Source organism: Ptychodera flava, chromosome 2 (assembly GCF_041260155.1).
Source record: "Ptychodera flava strain L36383 chromosome 2, AS_Pfla_20210202, whole genome shotgun sequence".
NCBI lineage: Eukaryota > Metazoa > Hemichordata > Enteropneusta > Ptychoderidae > Ptychodera > Ptychodera flava.
This window is the reverse complement of record NC_091929.1, coordinates 18,320,297-18,342,780: the sequence shown is the minus strand read 5'-3', so window position 1 is coordinate 18,342,780 and position 22,484 is coordinate 18,320,297. Positions and strand designations below refer to the sequence as shown.

At 36.1% G+C, this 22,484-nt stretch overlaps 2 protein-coding genes across 2 annotated transcripts; both read right to left on the bottom strand.

Annotated features, from left to right (window-relative positions):
* Positions 1 to 544: 544 nt before the first annotated feature.
* LOC139115941 (uncharacterized) lies at positions 545 to 13,190 on the bottom strand. The gene is made up of 7 exons (XM_070678389.1): positions 12,913 to 13,190; positions 6,983 to 7,221; positions 5,274 to 5,379; positions 3,408 to 3,658; positions 2,214 to 2,380; positions 1,273 to 1,419; positions 545 to 842 (listed from the first exon to the last, which is right to left on the bottom strand). Exons 2-5 carry the CDS (start codon positions 7,163 to 7,165, stop codon positions 2,273 to 2,275), a joined length of 648 nt encoding a protein of 215 aa, XP_070534490.1. The 5' UTR covers positions 7,166 to 7,221; positions 12,913 to 13,190; the 3' UTR covers positions 545 to 842; positions 1,273 to 1,419; positions 2,214 to 2,272.
* A 3,374-nt stretch (positions 13,191 to 16,564) lies between these two features.
* Positions 16,565 to 22,089, bottom strand: LOC139115935 (uncharacterized). The gene is made up of 2 exons (XM_070678373.1): positions 22,020 to 22,089; positions 16,565 to 18,407 (listed from the first exon to the last, which is right to left on the bottom strand). Exons 1-2 carry the CDS (start codon positions 22,024 to 22,026, stop codon positions 17,035 to 17,037), a joined length of 1,380 nt encoding a protein of 459 aa, XP_070534474.1. The 5' UTR covers positions 22,027 to 22,089; the 3' UTR covers positions 16,565 to 17,034.
* Positions 22,090 to 22,484: the final 395 nt, after the last annotated feature.

The following is a 22,484-nucleotide window of genomic DNA, read 5'->3' as shown; positions in this document are numbered from 1 at the left end:
TTAATTTTTGTAAGAGGGTCAATTTTGATCACAGAAGCAAACAGAAGCATTACTGTGTGAACTTCGAAAAAATTCAGAACCTGCCACAGGCCTGTGTTCACAGCACTGTGTACAGTCCTGAAATACAGGTGCTGTGACAGGCAGAAATTTCAGACCCTGTCACAGGTCTGTGTGTACAGCACTGTGGAAGTCATGTTCTCACAGCACTGGCCACAGACCTGTAATTCAGCCCCTGGCACAGCAATGGGACGTCTTTGCTGACACAGACCTGTGCCACAGGGTTGTGTCAGGAGCTGTGCAGGGCCTGTTACAGGTGCGAAATTTTTTTTGCTGTGTTCCAAAATGCCCTTTTTCATCTATTGTGCTATTCACAAATTTTTGTTGCACTCTTTATTAGCAATTTAAAATCAGGTGTTTTCAAATAATATGCAAAATTAAAATAACTGTTTAAACAAAAAAACCCTCACCTGGAAGCATCAAGTTCTGAGTACTTTTTCTTCAGTTCATCAGCTGTTGCTTTTTTCAGACATCTTCTCGACATCCCTTCTTTGTAAGGGTGAAATCCCAAAGTATACACGACTCAACTGGAATAGTGTCCGTCCATGGCGTTCTGTAGGTTGCAATGCCATGATAGGCCTCCTTCCAAGTACCATTGTAACTGCCAACTAACCAGTGGATGTTGAGCTCACTGTTGTTTCTCTCTATAACCTTTGCTATCTGTGGCCTGGCATCATTGTCTGGAGCCCAGACTGCAATCAGCATTCCCTGGTCCACACTCTCAAAACTGTTCATTTCTTGTACTGCTGGGGCTTCCTGGGATTTGTTTGATTACCAATTGTCACCTATTCATCAAGAAGAGAGAAGTGCCACTTTTCATCATTTTTAGTTCATGAAGAAATTCAGTTATGCATGACAGCTGTTATGTGTTGTATGTTTAAGAAAAAAGGTAGGTATGATAGCATGGAAGTATCTTCTTCAGATAAGCATTCATTTTGAATGGGTGACTGATAAAATACAGTTAGATCTAATGATGGCATAGACTCCATAAGTGTACAAAGCACTTTTTATCATAAATTTCACGCTTTTGTAGCCAAAACTGTAACAACTCTTTATTTATGGATAGATTATGTTACAAATAATACTGCAATACTGTGTGAACCCATTTTGAGCAGAAGCTTTGCAAAACACAATCCAGACAATACTACCATATAGCACATTTTTTAACTATATTTCAAATATACTTTTTCTGTAACAGATCAGTAAAATACTTACTGGAGGACATGGAGCTGTTAGTTTCTCTTGGATACTCCTCAGTTCCTCTGGCATATCTGTAGTATTTTCATTTCGAGCATGGCGTTTTCTAAGTGCTGCTTCTTTTAGTATATGGATCTGCCATCTTTTGGGTACACTCTCAGGAACCTGAAATTCATATTTTCAACATTATTGCAATTTGGTATAAGACACATGAAGAACCGTAGTAGAGACCTATAAACAGTAAATCTGCAATCTTAATTCATGCAACATTGCCTTTTGTTAATGATGATACCCCATAAATTTTATCCACTACTACACTACTACTACTACTACTACTACTTATAATAGTAATGACTTCAGTCATTTTAAGGGAACAAGGCTGGAGTTGCGTATAAATTTTAGCAATTGGGATGATTTTTCTGTGTATCAAATGCAAATTTTGGTTTTCTAGTATGCTAAAATGTCTCCCTTGCTTCATGTAACTGTAGTCAAAATGCATTGAACAAGTCATTAGTCAATAACACAGTACCCGCCAGTTCAATGTTATTTAAATCTTTGGAACTTTGATAATATTATTTTTGACATAGGGCTTTCAACCTGGAGGTCATTTTCTACTGTATCACAAAAAAATTAATGACAACATGCATGTCATGATCATTAGCTCTGCCAATTTTGAAGCAAATTGGCTGAGGCATGTCTGAGTTGGGGTTCAAAATATGACAATTAACAATAAAATGGCTGTCATGCAACCATACTTTATTCATTTGGCTGGATGCACTGAACTCTATATTTCACATTTGTCCATTACAGATGCCCTCTGGCCTGGTAGATCATGCATTTCATGTTTTTGGACTGTAGTCCAAACAAAATCAGTTCAGGGGTGTCTAAGAAATGGCTCCGGATCGACTGCGTCTGTGGGGACTGAAAATGTACATGAATGTAACTGTAGGTACACCAACCTTCTCCAAGTCTGTTATTTGTTCCATGAAGGTTTTCCAGGTTTGGACAGCTTGGCTGGTCATTCTGTGGGCGAAACCATCTGGAATGCTCCTAACAATCCATCCACATCTAGTTTCACTAGACTTGGTACAACCCATTCAGGTGGTTTATCAATGTTTGGGATAGTCTATATAAATCAAAATACATAAATTTAAAATTAATTGATTATCATTAAACAACTGTTTTAGGAAAATATACAGAGAAGAAATGCAGACAAGACATGAGTACTGATGTGAACACCACAATTCAATAGGTATTCCCAGAAACATCACAATCCCGTAACTTGCTATTGTAAGAGGGTTACCCATGTATGGAATTTGTCTCTTCCCATATAATTACATTGAGAATTGCTGGAAAAGTAACTTCTTCAATTGTCATTTTCAGGAAAATTCACACCAAAGCTCAGTTAAAAGAAGTAAATAACAGTGATGAAATACAATTGTAAGGTCACCGTACTTTATTTTCAGATAAACTGCATTGAATTATTTTGTCAACAGAAAGTGCATCATTGATGACAAAATGCTGCCTTTTTTCTCATGATGAAAAAAATCATGGTCTTGCATCTCACAAACAGGCACCATGATCCATACAATTCATTACACATTTTCATAATACTTACAGAAGAGAATCCAAAAATCAACACTTTAGAAAAAATACTGCCAATGATATGGCATAAGCTCACATTTGCATAACTAGAAAGTAAATACTTAATCTGTAATTTAACAAGTCTTCAGTCGATGACACAGTCCCCACCAGTTCAATGTTGTTGAAATCTTTGGAACTTTGATATTATTATTTTTGACATAAATTGAGGGCTGTCGACCTGGCGGTCATTTTCTACTGTATCACAAAAAAATTCATGAGAACATATGTGTCATGATCACACATTTTGTCACATTTTGCTCTCATTTTTTCACAGCACAAAGCATGAATTAATTGGACAAAAACTTCTTAAGTGCAGTGGACATACATACATGTATACAGACAGACAGACAGACAGACATATATACAGACGACAGACGCCGACTTATGCTATAAGCTCACATTGGTATGTATACCAAATGTTAGTCAAAAATGACAATACTTTCATTTTTATTGCTTGTACATCCTTAATGCTTACAGTCTGAACATGTCATCAAAAGTTATAAACTTACCATCAAACACAGAAGACCTGGAGTCTCAACACCATCCCTTGGCAACGGATGCCATGGATCTGTACACCATTCTCTGTACTGCATATAGGCTTTACCATCCACTTTCCGAAAGCGGAAATTGTGTGGACGGGAATGACCTTTAAAATTTCTGTGCATGTGAGGAATAAGCCATTCCTTGATATTCAGCATTTTTGTAGATAATGCTACCTTGATGGCTGGTGTGTAGCTGCTTTCGATGATTGAGATTAAATCTGAGAGAGAAAAATGATAAGAATGAGCAAATGAGTGTATTTAACATGTCTATGATGTTGTCTTTCATAACTAGCATGATGTATGTACTAGTGCATGCACTTTTATCACTCTGAGAGAACAGACCGTTAATCAGAGTATGCTTACCGAAGTTTCATTTACTGAAAAATAGTGACAATATGTCATGTTAGCTCCCATATAATTATAGAAAGGAGTTAATGTATTGGAAATTATTGTGGAAGTAACAATTACTATGAATTGATTGGCCTGTGCAGATTGTGCTTTTATGTACGCAGAGTTAGTGGACGGGTAATCGTACATACATACATACATTTGTATACATACATTGTACACATTCATACATGCATGTATACCAGTATATACATAATACGCATATTGTTTCAACTGCATATACATGTCAACATTTCAAAAAACTGGATAAGTTCACCAGACAAATATGTTTTTGATATATGCCAAACAAATGAAATAAGATAAAACCCGGAGGGATCATAGCCTAGCCCTAGACCGGTACTTGCTCCCGGTATGCTCCCAATCACAAACAATCTAGTACCCCGCGCTACAGTTTGGCCAATGCTATAAACATGGCTATTTGCACGTCAAAGGACTCCAACAGAGAAAAGTGGTGATACACCATCGTCACGTGATCATGATTTTGACATCATGGAAGCCAATAACGACAATAAGTTCACCAGACAAATATGTTTTTGATATATGCCAAACAAATGAATAAGATAAACCCGGAGGGATCATAGCCTAGCCCTAGACCGGTACTTGCTCCCGGTATGCTCCCAATCACAAACAATCTGGTACCCTGCGCTACAGTTTGGCCAATGCTATAAACATGGCTATTTGCACATCAAAGGACTCCAACAGAGAAATTAAGTGGTGATACACCATCGTCACGTGATCATGATTTTGACATCATGGAAGTCAATAACGACTCACGACCAAATACTGATTGGCCATTGCAAATAAGGCATGGGCTACCAGCTGTGAAAATCAGTAGCCTCCAGGCAAGAGCTGGTAGCCCCACATGGAGTGAAATCATTGCTCAAAACTGCAGGCCGAAATAGCTATTTCACTACTAAATTGAACCCCTCAAATCACTGCTTACATACATGTGTTTTGGAGTCAAGTCACCTTCCCTCATGGACTTGTATCATTGTTTGATTTTCCTGGCTCGTTTGGACGCTTTTGGGACCAACAGCTCCATTTTAACAAAATCACAACTACAGCATTGAATGCATCTACACACCAAATACCAAGCTTAAATGCGCAACAGTGTTCATGTTTTTTATGTTAACGGACACACACACACACACACACACACACACACACACACACACACACGGACACACACATACATACATACAGGCAATTTTTCCAACTATAAGAATAGCTTCCATACATGTATATGGATATATAGTTTCCATATATGGGAGCTAAAAACTGCTAAATTTACACTTCCAGTTAATACATTTTTCCCAACAAGCACATTTTCTGTTGAAAATTTTTGCACTGTTGGTTCCTGTTCAATTTCTTGGAACTGACATCTATTGAAATTGTCACTGATCTCAGGTGTACTTATCAACTTACCTTCAACTGTATAGGCATTTGCTCTTTTTAATCCCACTGAGATCTTTGAAAACATCTGGTCTACATTCTCATGTGTATGTCCCACAGGCAGAAAATTCACATAAATCTGTAATGGTAATAATATGTATATCATTAAACTATACAATCGCTGCTTTGAGCATATACGCTAGGAAATCTTAATTTTTGACGACTCATACTCAATATGATGTCATTTCTATTCAATGTTACATACACTGCAGTGATTGCCACTTGGCAACTGGTGTGCCAGATGGTCATTCATGCATGAGTTTGCAAGGAACCTTGCTTCAGTAGAAACTTCTACATTCAACTTGTAATATACCGTTTTGAGGACCACTACCATAAATTTTGTTTTCACTGTGTACAAGGTTGTTACGGATACCTCCAGCCCTGTTGTCCCTCCGACTGTATATCTGCATGTCTATTTGCACTGAACGTCGAAGGGACAACAGGGCTGGACGTATCCGTGACAACAATGGGCTGCTCTGATCATGTGACACAAAGCGCCAGTACGCCTTTGGAGCTTTTCTCCATACCACTTTGAAGCCCTACAGAAGCAGTATTTTCTTCATGGATTTTTCAAAAATCGCGTAACTTATGGTTGGCCAAGTTGGTTTGTATTTTATAGACGCCCCTTTAGGAGACACATATGTTGAAATCAGCCTTGCCCACGCTTCCCTTTAACAGACACATTAGTACAATTTACATACATTTCCCCTGTCACTTTTGCAGCAAGGACAGCAATTAAAAACAGAGACAATTGTCTCTGTATACCAAATATCAAAGCTGTCTGATAAGCAGTTTGGAAGAAAAACATTTTTAAAGATTTCTTGACCAAAAATTACAAAAATTCCTTAAAAATACAATTTTGCATAGTTCATCACAGTTTCAACAAAACTGAATGAGGTCACCCCTAGGCACATGTAAACTTGATACTAAAGCTGTCTGGCTGCTGGTTATGAAGACTTTTTACTGAAAACAGAATTTTTGATCTAATTTGCATATTTTTGACACAAACACAAAAATGAAAAAAAAAAACGTCTGGAGATATTCGAATTATGCATTTACACACCAAACATCAAGTCCATAGGTGCTACGGTTCTCAAAATATTTGAGTTGACGGACATCCTCACATACATACATACATACATACATACATACATACATACATACATACATACATACATACAGACGACGGACGGTGGACGCCGGAAGATCCCATAAGCTTCTATAGACTATAGTAGTCTATAGTAGCTAAAAATGCAAGCAGACCTGACAAAGACTTGATTGGCAGTCTGTGCACTTTGATAGTAAATGTATACCTTTGAACAGACACACCAATTCAAACTTCAAACTCTACAAAATTCAATATTCAATATTTTGGTTCAAGAAACATGTCAAATCTTGATGGGGAAAGGTGTCACCATCGAACATTCAGTAAATAATTAACTGATTATAACTGCAATTGTAATTTTCCACCAAACTGATTGACTCATATCTTCAGAAGTACAAGGAAGAAAGATCATGTAGATGTCATGAAAATGACCCATCTTGTATGCTAACCCAATACACAGAAGTTTTTATTTTTTGTAAACTTAAAATGAAGATTTGGTCTTCATGAAAGGTATTCATTTTGGATTGATAACTTCTGTCCCTAGCATTTACCATAGGTTTAACAATGGAGCACTTACTTCCTCAAATATATCCAGTTGTATCAGCAATGCCATGAGACTCAACAAGAATCGGTTCTTGTTCTCCCGGAAACAATTGTCAAGTTGCAGATACAAGGCTTTGGCTAGATGATCTTTTGATTCTACCAGTACTTCTAGTAGGATATTCATGGTTAAGTTGCTGTCGTGTGGGAACTGATTCATGTCTAATATAACATACGGTATTTTCCCAGATGACACTCCAGTGTGAAGTATATTGCCTGTTTGAAGAAAATGATATTTTAATCAGTGATGACAAAAAAGTGTGGTTTGTGAATAAAAAAGATTGCGTATCAATTGAAGATGAAAAATAAAACTGGCAAAGGACACTGTACCCAAACTGATAACAATTGTGATATTCAAGTAAGACATGTATATGGTTACACACATTTCAATTTCCTATAAAACAAACCTACTCCACCAGGGAGTACTAAAAATGAAATGAGTTAAATTATTGGCAGAACTTCCTTCGGATTAAAATTCACATATTTTCAACATAAATATACAAAATGGAAGCTTAACATAAAACAAGTCATCAATGATGACACAGGCCCCGCTAGTTCAATGTTGGTTAAATCTTTGGTACTTTGTTATTATCATTTTTGACAAAAAATGATGAATTTGTACATGGAATAGTAAAACTGCCAAGTTTGCTTGCAGCCATTTTGGATCAAATGGCATCTAGAATTAATAGATGGAACTCTGAAATATTGCTCATTGGGTGCAGGTTAACTGACATGTCTGACATGTCTTCACTGGTCTTTAACTTCAGGCCATTGTACACGGTGTACCGCTTCCAGTCAAAGGCTCAGTGATTTTCCCCGTTTTTACTGTGAATAAGGCTTGCAACACTTTTGAAAACATGTTGTGAGTAACCCTTTCAGCAGGATTCCTTGAAGCTTTTACATATGCATCCCATACATCTACTTTTTCACTTTACTTGACTCACTTATTAAAAGATTGTTAGTGCACCTAAAATGAAGAGGAAATTAGATGAGTAAATTTCATGAATATTCCTTAATAAAATAGACTTGACTAGTCTTCCAAGACATAGAAAATATACAATAAATCATGTAGATATTAATTCGTGATCACAATATTGTCTGAAAAACGGACAAAACTTATAGATACTGTCCCTTAAAATATGTTAGATATTAGTTTTATAACAGTTTTTGAGGTGCATTTCTAATAAAATATTTCACATACTTATTAACATTATGGTTTTTTTTATACAGGGTCAATACAAAACTACAAAGCTATTGATAGTGGTGATACCAGATATTTAAAGGCTTTTGCAGCACCTCAAAACCTGTATCTCAAGAGGGATGCTCCCGTTATGCTGACTGTCAATTTATCTGAAGAACTGGTGAATGGTCTAATTGGTAAAGTGGTCGATTTTGCTGAGAATGGGCCTAGGGTGCATTTTGAGTCAATCAGTATGACAACATTAATAACACCATACACATTTTCAAAATATGACCCTGAAATGAAGAAAAATGTAACCACACGTCGGCAAATCCCATTGACCTTGGCATTTTCACTCACAGTACACAAGGCGCAAGGTTTGTCTTTAGACCGATTACAAATTGACTGCCGTCATATGACTCAACCTGGCCAACTTGGTGTTGCAATAGGTCGTGCCACACGCAAGGCAGGCCTCAGAGTTTTAAACTTCAAAAAGTCTCTTCTCCGGCCCAACCAGACAAGGTGACAGAATTTTACAATTCAGCAACCTCAATATTCAAGAAAGACAACAGTTGCTGTATTTTCAATGACTTGACAGAACTTCCTGAAAAAAAAGTAAATACAGAAGAGAACATTCGCATTACTATGTTTGAAGGAGTGAATGATGAAATGGGCGACGAAGAGGAGGAGACAATTATGTTACAAGTGTTAGATGAAGTATTAAACAAACTTGACAATGCAACACAAGCCACTCCACCTGATTGTACTAATGGCCTTCACTGTGACAATGACATACCGGACTACATGCAGATTCATACATCCCTAAACAGCTAAAATTCAAAGAAACATGTACACAAAGTCAGCAAGACTTAAATGCTGCTTTTGATGAGCTGGAAGGTTGCAGACATTTCATGTCATTTTGTTATAAAATATGGTCAAAATATAACAATATATTAACAAGTACAGTACTCAGTCATGACCATCCAAAAAACAAAGATATGACTGAACTATATGCACAAATTGCTCAATACATGACCAGTGATGAATATCTATCAGAAGTTGCTCGTCTCTTTGGTAGACGCAAACCAAGTAAACATGAATACAGTGCAGCATTTAGAGTTGCTGTTGTCATCAGAGAGAGACTCATCAAGGAGGCAGCTAGGCCATACAAAGAACAGACTTGCCAAAATGATGAGAAACATTTTGAGAACTCTGAGGCTGGAAAAGGCAAGATAAGATATATTGGTGGATGGTGTGTAGCCAGCACAAAACACTTAAAGAAACAAGAAGTCAAGAGGAACTTATTTTCACCCTCTGGCAAGAAAAAGGCTCATATTGCTGACATGTATGTTCAATACTTAGAACAACTGGAAGAGGATGAACACACATTGCTTCAAGAATCGAAAGAAAAAGCTTCACTAGAAGAAGTTAGTAGGAAGCAAAATGTCAGAAGAAGTTTAACAAATATTTCTGATGAGACATTCTATTTTTTCATAAAATTGGACAAAGAAGTAAGAATCCTTGAATCAGAAAAAACTTCCATGTACATGGAGCAAATTTCTTTAGTCACATTCAGACAGTGGTATTAAATCATGAACAATTGTATTACTCTTGGACAAAGTTGTTCAAACCTGTAAATCCTGAATGCAAGCAGCAGACAGAGAACACTGTTCATAACATTGTTGATAACCTTTGTGATAGTGCAGAAATTATATGCAGTTTATTTTCCATGGTTATTGAGCGGTATATCAGAATGGCCTCTTCACAATTTCGGAAAGATTATCTGAGAACAGTGAATATCTCAAAGAAAGAAGCCCACAGAAAGCAAGTGATGATGAAATCCATGAACACAAGCTGCATGTCCACATTCACTTTCAAAGCAGTGAAGGAGGACAAAACAGATAAAAAACAACTGACTCACTTGAGACTAAAGGCAGAGCTCACTGCCAACGTGAAATTTCTAGATTCAGTGAAAATGACAAAAGCTGAGATGAGCCAGCTCTGTGAGGCCTACAACGTACCCAGGTCAAACCAAAAGACAAAATCACAAATGATCAGTACTTTACCAGAAACAATTTTAAACAGTAATCAAATGCCCTGTCCAAATAAAATTCAGGCATCCCCACCATTGTCAATACACTACAGACAGGCAACTGAACACGTTCAACCTGTGGAACAACAACCAGGACCAAGTGGTATCACAATGGCTGAAAACATTACAGGGACTGATGAATTATCCTGTAATAAAAACCCACAAAGTTCTAATAACAAAGTAAAAAAATAAATGACAGACAACAAGAGGCTGTGACACCAAAAAGAAAACAGCTTCCAAATAACACTGAGACTGATGAATCCTGTAATAAAGACCTGCAAAATTCTGATAACAAAGAAAAAACATCAACCAACAACTAGAGGCGTTGACACAAAAAAGAACACAGCCTCCAAATTACAAAACAAAAGCCAAGAGACAGAAAGCTGTCAAATGGCCTTGTGGCATTTGTAATAAAAGCTGTCATTCAGAATGTATATGCTGTGATATTTGCCAAGTTTGGCATCATTTTAATTGCGTTAACATTACAGGTGAGGACATGAGTGATGATGAACAGTGGAGTTGCCACAGATGTCTGGAAAAGCTTTAAATCAATGTTTAAGAGAGTATATAAACAACAGTTGATGAAATTTAAACAATTTTTTTATTAAGCTATTCATTATAAAATTTTGTTCAGTTATTTTCATGACTACTGTATGTCTTTTGATGTCATATCTTGCATTATTTTTATATCATAAATGAAATTGTAAAAAATATATTGTGGTTAAAATCTGAAATATGTATTATGAGTTACATGACAAGACTGACTTGAAAGTCACTAAATGTGTTTCAAATAACATGTGCTAATTCAGAAAGTATCCACAAGGTATTTCAGCCTGATATGATGTAAATAAAAAAGATGGCGTTTGTTACTTTCAATACTATAGTTGTGTTGAAATTACTCCCAAAAATAGTGTTTTCATTGTTATAAAATCAAGTCACATTTTTATATTTCATAAGCTGTTTGGATTCTATTCATTGGGCAGAGGCTGAACAAGAAACTGGCATTTATACGGAGAGCAAATTTCCTGAAAAAATGTCATTAAAATTACCAGTAACCCTTACACCCCGTACCCGTATTTTCCTCTGTAGAAGTCAAACTATCATACAAAACAATGGATTTGGACTACACCGTTGAAGGTAAAGGGATATGTTCTGATGAATTAATTCCTGATATTTTAGTAAAACTCTCTATTATTTTTTTACCAAGTAATGTTTTGCTCAAATATACTTTAACAAGTCAACTGTTTGGTTCTAAAAGTTTCATTTTGACCAGATATTGTCTAATTTAGAACACTTTCATCAATATTTTCCACACTTTTAAAGTTTATAAATTATCTACCAACAGTTTATTGGAATTATTATTTATCTATATAAGAGAAAACGTATCTTGTGACAATGACATTTTATTTTTCTGTACCAAAAAGTCAACCATATTTATTTCTTCTCAATGAAGAATCATGAATAATATTACTTCCAAAGCCTACATTGATTACGCATTGAAATTGTGAGAAGATCAAGTTCATTCACTATAGATTATAAAAAAAAATGTCAACTAATCTTACAACGGACTTACCAGGTTGCAGCCATTGTTCTGAAGTGTAACGCACGGTGGCACTATGTACAAAGCGTAAACAAATATCATGAGACAGAAAAAAGTGACGGATTAGTAGGTCACGGTAACTTGACCTGTAGTCTGTGTAGTCTTTCAAATAACGGAGGGACAATTTATTGCACATGCGCAGTTTGAACACAATGACGTAATGTATATGTAATAGGTCGAGTTGAATAGCCTTCAAAATGGCGGTGTCACGGGAGTTGTCCGGAGGTAGGACTTAGCGACTTATCAGTAATAACATGGCCCGGTGCAGTTTTTGTGGTTGAATAACCCAGTCAATCAATTTAGTACCACGCATGCGACAACACAGGGAAGTTTGAATCTCCAGGGTTGCCAACAACCTTTTATTTTACAGATTTTAGTTTAAATATTATCCCAATGCTTTCTTACCTTTAGTGTAAGGTGTACATGATGTACATCAAGTCCATAGGTGCTACGGTTCTCAAAATATTTGAGTTGACGGACATCCTCACATATATACATACATACATACATACATACATACATACATACATACAGACGACGGACGGTGGACGCCGGAAGATCCCATAAGCTTCTATAGACTATAGTAGTCTATAGTAGCTAAAAATGCAAGCAGACCTGACAAAGACTTGATTGGCAGTCTGTGCACTTTGATAGTAAATGTATACCTTTGAACAGACACACCAATTCAAACTTCAAACTCTACAAAATTCAATATTCAATATTTTGGTTCAAGAAACATGTCAAATCTTGATGGGGAAAGGTGTCACCATCGAACATTCAGTAAATAATTAACTGATTATAACTGCAATTGTAATTTTCCACCAAACTGATTGACTCATATCTTCAGAAGTACAAGGAAGAAAGATCATGTAGATGTCATGAAAATGACCCATCTTGTATGCTAACCCAATACACAGAAGTTTTTATTTTTTTGTAAACTTAAAATGAAGATTTGGTCTTCATGAAAGGTATTCATTTTGGATTGATAACTTCTGTCCCTAGCATTTACCATAGGTTTAACAATGGAGCACTTACTTCCTCAAATATATCCAGTTGTATCAGCAATGCCATGAGACTCAACAAGAATCGGTTCTTGTTCTCCCGGAAACAATTGTCAAGTTGCAGATACAAGGCTTTGGCTAGATGATCTTTTGATTCTACCAGTACTTCTAGTAGGATATTCATGGTTAAGTTGCTGTCGTGTGGGAACTGATTCATGTCTATATAAACATACGGTATTTTCCCAGATGACACTCCAGTGTGAAGTATATTGCCTGTTTGAAGAAAATGATATTTTAATCAGTGATGACAAAAAAGTGTAGTTTGTGAATAAAAAGATTGCGTATCAATTGAAGATGAAAATAAAACTGGCAAAGGACACTGTACCCAAACTGATAACAATTGTGATATTCAAGTAAGACATGTATATGGTTACACACATTTCAATTTCCTATAAAACAAACCTACTCCACCAGGGAGTACTAAAAATGAAATGAGTTAAATTATTGGCAGAACTTCCTTCGGATTAAAATTCACATATTTTCAACATAAATATACAAAATGGAAGCTTAACATAAAACAAGTCATCAATGATGACACAGGCCCCGCTAGTTCAATGTTGGTTAAATCTTTGGTACTTTGTTATTATCATTTTTGACAAAAAATGATGAATTTGTACATGGAATAGTAAAACTGCCAAGTTTGCTTGCAGCCATTTTGGATCAAATGGCATCTAGAATTAATGTCAATGTACACTGGTCTTGTATCAAGTTTGAATAAAAACAGTTCAGGATATCTAAATATAGACAATCAACAAGAAATATTGTAATAATACTGCTACCTGACAGCCATTTTATACTGTATCATGACAATAATTAACATCCTTGTAACTGTAATATCACATACATGGTCCTTGGGCCAAATTTGAACCAAATCAGTCCAAGCATGTCTTAGAAATGGTGACAGATATGTATGAAACTAGTGCAATAAAGAAGTTGCCTGGCAGCTATTATGGATCACATTTAAAGAAAAGTATGAAAATTACATAATAAAATGGCTGTTGGGTGGCCATTTTGAATTGTATTGCAACAATTGTGTGAATATGTCATCGTACATAAGCCTTGTGCCAAGTTTGAACAAATTTGGCTGAAGCATAAATGAGTTAGGGCCCCATATATTAGAATTATGTTAAGTGGGCCCTGGCGGCCATCTTGGATTGCATCGCAACATAAAGTGACGCAAATATGTACATTAGGCACATTAACCTTGTGGCAATTTTCCAGGCCTCGACCGTGCTAGTTTCGTACTCCGAACCCATGCTTACCCATAGGCGCTCGACTAATTTCAAACCACTTGTCTATAATTTTAATGTCGAAACATGCATTTTATGAATAAATGTGCAAACAGAAATCACGCGGACGGCTTTTGAGACATAATGTGAGCAGCGCCCATAGTAAGGCTGTGGCGGCTCGGCCGTCATGTACACCTTACACTAAAGGTAAGAAAGCATTGGGATAATATTTAAACTAAAATCTGTAAAATAAAAGGTTGTTGGCAACCCTGGAGATTCAAACTTCCCTGTGTTGTCGCATGCGTGGTACCAAATTGATTGACTGGGTTATTCAACCACAAAAACTGCACCGGGCCATGTTATTACTGATAAGTCGCTAATTCCTACCTCCGGACAACTCCCGTGACACCGCCATTTTGAAGGCTATTCAACTCGACCTATTACATATACATTACGTCATTGTGTTCAAACTGCGCATGTGCAATAAATTGTCCCTCCGTTATTTGAAAGACTACACAGACTACAGGTCAAGTTACCGTGACCTACTAATCCGTCACTTTTTTCTGTCTCATGAGATTTGTTTACGCTTTGTACATAGTGCCACCGTGCGTTACACTTCAGAACAATGGCTGCAACCTGGTAAGTCCGTTGTAAGATTAGTTGACATTTTTTTATAATCTATAGTGAATGAACTTGATCTTCTCACAATTTCAATGCGTAATCAATGTAGGCTTTGGAAGTAATATTATTCATGATTCTTCATTGAGAAGAAATAAATATGGTTGACTTTTTGGTACAGAAAAATAAAAATGTCATTGTCACAAGATACGTTTTCTCTTATATAGATAAATAATAATTCCAATAAACTGTTGGTAGATAATTTATAAAGTGTGGAAAACTATTGATGAAAGTGTTCTAAATTAGACAATATCTGGTCAAAATGAAACTTTTAGAACCAAACAGTTGACTTGTAAAAGTATATTTGAGCAAAACATTACTTGGTAAAAAAATAATAGAGAGTTTTACTAAAATATCAGGAATTAATTCATCAGAACATATCCCTTTACCTTCAACGGTGTAGTCCAAATCCATTGTTTTGTATGATAGTTTGACTTCTACAGAGGAAAATACGGGTACGGGGTGTAAGGGTTACTGGTAATTTTAATGACATTTTTTCAGGAAATTTGCTCTCCGTATAAATGCCAGTTTCTTGTTCAGCCTCTGCCCAATGAATAGAATCCAAACAAGCTTATGAAATATAAAAATGTGACTTGATTTTATAACAATGAAAAACACTATTTTTGGGAGTAATTTCAACACAACTATAGTATTGAAAGTAACAAACGCCATCTTTTTTATTTACATCATATCAGGCTGAAATACTTTGTGGATACTTTCTGAATTAGCACATGTTATTGAAACACATTTAGTGACTTTCAAGTCAGTCTTGTCATGTAACTCATAATACATATTTCAGATTTTAACCACAATATATTTTTTACAATTTCATTTATGATATAAAAATAATGCAAGATATGACATCAAAAGACATACAGTAGTCATGAAAATAACTGAACAAAATTTTAATGATAGCTTAATAAAAAATTGTTTAAATTTCATCAACTGTTGTTTATATACTCTCTTAAACATTGATTTAAAGCTTTTCCAGACATCTGTGGCAACTCCACTGTTCATCATCACTCATGTCCTCACCTGTAATGTTAACGCAATTAAAATGATGCCAAACTTGGCAAATATCACAGCATATACATTCTGAATGACAGCTTTTATTACAAATGCCACAAGGCCATTTGACAGCTTTCTGTCTCTTGGCTTTTGTTTTGTAATTTGGAGGCTGTGTTCTTTTTTGTGTCAACGCCTCTGGTTGTTTGTTTATGTTTTTTTCTTTGTTATCAGAATTTTGTGGGTCTTTATTACATGATTCATCAGTCTCAGTGTTATTTGGAAGCTGTTTTCTTTTTGGTGTCACAGCCTCTTGTTGTCTGTCATTTAGTTTTTTTACTTTGTTATTAGAACTTTGTGGGTTTTTATTACAGGATAATTCATCAGTCCCTGTAATGTTTTCAGCCATTGTGATACCACTTGGTCCTGGTTGTTGTTCCACAGGTTGAACGTGTTCAGTTGCCTGTCTGTAGTGTATTGACAATGGTGGGGATGCCTGAATTTTATTTGGACAGGGCATTTGATTACTGTTTAAAATTGTTTCTGGTAAAGTACTGATCATTTGTGATTTTGTCTTTTGGTTTGACCTGGGTACGTTGTAGGCCTCACAGAGCTGGCTCATCTCAGCTTTTGTCATTTTCACTGAATCTAGAAATTCATGTTGGCAGTGAGCTCTGCCTTTAGTCTCAAGTGAGTCAGTTGATCTGTTTTGTCCTCCTTCACTGCTTTGAAAGTGAATGTGGACATGCAGCTTGTGTTCATGGATTTCATCATCACTTGCTTTCTGTGGGCTTCTTTCTTTGAGATATTCACTGTTCTCAGATAATCTTTCCGAAATTGTGAAGAGGCCATTCTGATATACCGCTCAATAACCATGGAAAATAAACTGCATATAATTTCTGCACTATCACAAAGGTTATCAACAATGTTATGAACAGTGTTCTCTGTCTGCTGCTTGCATTCAGGATTTACAGGTTTGAACAACTTTGTCCAAGAGTAATACAATTGTTCATGATTTAATACCACTGTCTGAATGTGACTAAAGAAATTTGCTCCATGTACATGGAAGTTTTTTTCTGATTCAAGGATTCTTACTTCTTTGTCCAATTTTATGAAAAAATAGAATGTCTCATCAGAAATATTTGTTAAACTTCTTCTGACATTTTGCTTCCTACTAACTTCTTCTAGTGAAGCTTTTCTTTCGATTCTTGAAGCAATGTGTGTTCATCCTCTTCCAGTTGTTCTAAGTATTGAACATACATGTCAGCAATATGAGCCTTTTTCTTGCCAGAGGGTGAAAATAAGTTCCTCTTGACTTCTTGTTTCTTTAAGTGTTTTGTGCTGGCTACACACCATCCACCAATATATCTTATCTTGCCTTTTCCAGCCTCAGAGTTCTCAAAATGTTTCTCATCATTTTGGCAAGTCTGTTCTTTGTATGGCCTAGCTGCCTCCTTGATGAGTCTCTCTCTGATGACAACAGCAACTCTAAATGCTGCACTGTATTCATGTTTACTTGGTTTGCGTCTACCAAAGAGACGAGCAACTTCTGATAGATATTCATCACTGGTCATGTATTGAGCAATTTGTGCATATAGTTCAGTCATATCTTTGTTTTTTGGATGGTCATGACTGAGTACTGTACTTGTTAATATATTGTTATATTTTGACCATATTTTATAACAAAATGACATGAAATGTCTGCTACCTTCCAGCTCATCAAAAGCAGCATTTAAGTCTTGCTGACTTTGTGTACATGTTTCTTTGAATTTTAGCTGTTTAGGGATGTTATGAATCTGCATGTAGTCCGGTATGTCATTGTCACAGTGAAGGCCATCAGTACAATCAGGTGGAGTGGCTTGTGTTGCATTGTCAAGTTTGTTTAATACTTCATCTAACACTTGTAACATAATTGTCTCCTCCTCTTCGTCGCCCATTTCATCATTCACTCCTTCAAACATAGTAATGCGAATGTTCTCTTCTGTATTTACTTTTTTTTCAGGAAGTTCTGTCAAGTCATTGAAAATACAGCAACTGTTGTCTTTCTTGAATATTGAGGTTGCTGAATTGTAAAATTCTGTCACCTTGTCTGGTTGGGGCCGGAGAAGAGATTTTTTGAAGTTTAAAACTCTGAGGCCTGCCTTGCGTGTGGCACGACCTATTGCAACACCAAGTTGGCCAGGTTGAGTCATATGACGGCAGTCAATTTGTAATCGGTCTAAAGACAAACCTTGCGCCTTGTGTACTGTGAGTGAAAATGCCAAGGTCAATGGGATTTGCCGACGTGTGGTTACATTTTTCTTCATTTCAGGGTCATATTTTGAAAATGTGTATGGTGTTATTAATGTTGTCATACTGATTGACTCAAAATGCACCCTAGGCCCATTCTCAGCAAAATCGACCACTTTACCAATTAGACCATTCACCAGTTCTTCAGATAAATTGACAGTCAGCATAACGGGAGCATCCCTCTTGAGATACAGGTTTTGAGGTGCTGCAAAAGCCTTTAAATATCTGGTATCACCACTATCAATAGCTTTGTAGTTTTGTATTGACCCTGTATAAAAAAAACCATAATGTTAATAAGTATGTGAAATATTTTATTAGAAATGCACCTCAAAAACTGTTATAAAACTAATATCTAACATATTTTAAGGGACAGTATCTATAAGTTTTGTCCGTTTTTCAGACAATATTGTGATCACGAATTAATATCTACATGATTTATTGTATATTTTCTATGTCTTGGAAGACTAGTCAAGTCTATTTTATTAAGGAATATTCATGAAATTTACTCATCTAATTTCCTCTTCAATTTTAGGTGCACTAACAATCTTTTAATAAGTGAGTCAAGTAAAGTGAAAAAGGTAGATGTATGGGATGCATATGTAAAAGCTTCAAGGAATCCTGCTGAAAGGGTTACTCACAACATGTTTTCAAAAGTGTTGCAAGCCTTATTCACAGTAAAAACGGGGAAATCACTGAGCCTTTGACTGGAAAGCGGTACACCGTGTACAATGGCCTGAAGTTAAAGACCAGGAAGACATGTCAGTTAACCTGCACCCAATGAGCAATATTTCAGAGTTCCTCCCAGCAAGTGTGCTTCAACTGTCCTCTGATTTAAACAATGAATTACAAGTTGGGGTCCTGTCAAATAAACTGTGCAATGGTAACCAGGTTTTCAAGACAGTAACATTTTTTCAAACTGAATGGAAACTGCAAGTGCGTAATGTTGAAGTGGATTTGAAGAGACTGTCTATTTCAAACAGTTTTAAACCTACTAAGGATGAGGTTCATGGTGTAATGAATATAGTTGACAAATTAAAAATCTGCATTGGCATTGCTGTCTCAAAATCCAAGACAACAGTCCCACCAGGATCTATGATAAAAGAATTATACACCACGACCAACAGTGAGAATCCTGATGAGTACCGACTGCGTGACACAAAGTGCCAACAAGTGTTAAACTGGACAGCAGTTTCTGATGCTTGTCGCACTTGTCAGAAAGCACTGCATGAGAGATTGTCAAATTTGCCAGAAACTTTTACAAGAGAGACCTCTAACTCTACAGATAGTCAGATTAACTCAGGAAACGACAGTACACCTGTAGAAAATGATGCAAATGGTGATGGTAAAATTTTCTTATCACAAGAGGATCACCAGGATATCAAAGCTGTTCTAGATAGGGTTTTCCCTTCTGCATCAGAAGAGATGAAAGCTCTTCTGAAAAGCCAGCATGAGGCACTGACATGTAAAAGCCCAAAATCCAGGAGATGGGACCCCAAAATTATCAGACACTGTCTAACGTTATGGATCAGAAGCCCCAAAGCATACCAAGACTTAATAAACAGTAGAATGCTCATTTTACCATCTGGTAGATTGTTACAGTATTACAAAAATTGTGCACCACAGGCAAGTGGAATCCATGATACAATATTTGAATGGATGTACAAAGCAGCAAAAGAAGCAAATATTCCTGAGCCAGGGATGCATGGTGGTATAATTCATGATGAGTGTAAAATTCAGGATGAACTTGTACTTGAAAGGAAGGGAAATGAAATGAAAATTTTAGGCCTGATAGATCTAGGTGAAGAAGCGTTTAATTTATCTGTAATAGGTAACAAACAAGTTAGACGTCAGTTGGCCACTGATGCATGGCAGCTTATATTTCTTGGGCATACAGGATTTCGTTTCCCTATAGCACACAGTAAAGCATCAGAGATTTTTATAAATATCTGGAATGTGATTGGTAAGCTCCAAGAATGGGATTTTATTGTTGATTATATCTGCCAAGATGGGGGAGAACAAAACAGGTGCTTCACACATATGCATTTCAGTAGGCCACCTGCTGATGCAAAATTCTTGAGTTCAAATTTCTTTGACCCAGACAGGTATGTTGCTCATTGTCAAGACATTTCACATGTTTTGAAAAAAATAAGAAATGCTGTTCTGTCAAGTGGGGATGGGGATCATCATACAAGGAAACTGCAGAATAAGGAGGGGTATATTGTTTGGAAAAGTTGGGTGGAAGCAGTTAATTGGGATTGGAAAACAAATTCCAGACCAATTCATTATAAAGTAACCAACAGCCACCTATATCCTACTCAGACTGAAAAGATGAGAAACCATCTTGCAGAGGAAATGCTGGATGAAAAATGTTGCACTTGATGAAATGTTATCAGGCAAGCCTATCAAATGGTGTTCACCTAAATGGAGCAATATCTTTCCTAGAACAAACTTCATCCCTTGTACAAATATTCAGAGACAATAGACCTATCACATCCAATGATAGTGATCGTTTGACCAATTAGAAATATCTGCTCTTGGTTTGAAAATTGGGAAATTGATGTTCATAAATCTGAGGCTATAAATGTTGCAAAGAATAAAATGTTAATGTCTGCACAATGCAGGGAGGACCTTAAATCCTGCATTTTTGGATTTGTGTCTGTTTCCAGGTCATTCACCCAAGAATTTCCTGGCTGGGGCTTGGTGCCAGCACTATTCAACAGTGATATCGTAGAAAACCATTTTTGTCAGGAGAGGGGTTTGTACAATGGAAATACAACAAATCCAACATACTCAGCATATGCCAAGACAGTCACAAGCACTATCCTTGGACAGACAATCAATTCCAGAAAGTCCAATACAGGGGGCATGAAGGCACCACTATATTCACAATGTACAAATGAACCCCTAAAAAAAAGAAGGAAAAAACCACTACATGATGTAAATTGAAGACACACTCTTTGTATTTTTCAGCTATTTTTTCAGTGTTTTTGTCCTGTATATTTAACTGCAGTTTCTTTTCCAATGCAACCCTAAAATATCAAATACCCTGGATATTATTTGTAAATATAGCCTTTGTATATGTGTTATGACCAATTTTACTGTTATTCCATTGATTAAAATGTGGCCTTGAATTCTGTTTTAGACATTTTAGACACCGGAAAAAAGACTGTACACATACCAACCATGTATGTTGAGAAAGTAAATAACTGAAATTACCTCAATGCTATGGATACAACAAACAAAATGGTGAAAAATACCCAAAGGTACAGATATTTGCAACAAGATAACAATTTGTGCTTGACAAACACATGCAACAACATTTGTGAACCTTCAGGTACTGTGTCTCCCATGTTCTCTATTAGTATGTTATTAAAGTTTTATTACCATCATGCAACCTAAATTTGTATGTATGTTACTTAATTTGCAAAATAATAATAATAATAATAATTTATTCTCATACATAATATAATTATTATCATTACCTCTAAAATACAGCATAGATGACATTAAAAATAATAATTTGTAATGAGAAAGATACTGAAAAATAGAAGCAAACCAACTGATCAAGTCCAGCCTCATTATTATGATTTGAAATGTTAGCTATTAATTCAATGGATGTAGGAGTCACAATTTGACACATTTACATACTATGCACATGTGGAGAAAAAACATGATGTCAAAAAAAGTACCATTCATGGTATCAACATTATAAATGTGGCAAATTACAAGCCAAATAGGTAATTTTTAAATTTCTTTTTAAAGTTTATCTTGAATGATGATTTTTTATATGATCATACATAAGCTTACATGCACTATCAACTATTATTACCAGTGATGAAGTTCCTCAAAACATCATTATGCACCAATCACAAATACTTACCAGGCATATCAAGTAGTCGATCAGAATTGGTCTTGTTAACGTCATAATTAAGCCCATACAGTAAAGTTGGAGGATTCCTGGAGGCAATGGCCGAGAAAGTCTGTTCATCAGATTAAATGTACATTCTGATGCAGTCCCATTTGATAATTCATGGACAGCTTGAATCAAATCTTCATCTCTCTGCCGATGTATTGTTGACAAAGTTATAACATGGGGTATGGCGTCTTTAAAGAGTCCTGTCTCAAAGACATAATGACCATAATCCTTGTAAGGCGTATTTGGTACCGGCGGAAGTTGTCGGAAGTCACCACAAACGATACATTGCACTCCACCAAATGGCTTGGTACTTTTCCGAACCGTTCTGATAACAAGATCAACTTGTAGAAATATGGCAGCAGATACCATTGACACCTCGTCAATGACTAGCGTATCCATATTTCTTATTTTCTCCCAAACTGCTGCCAT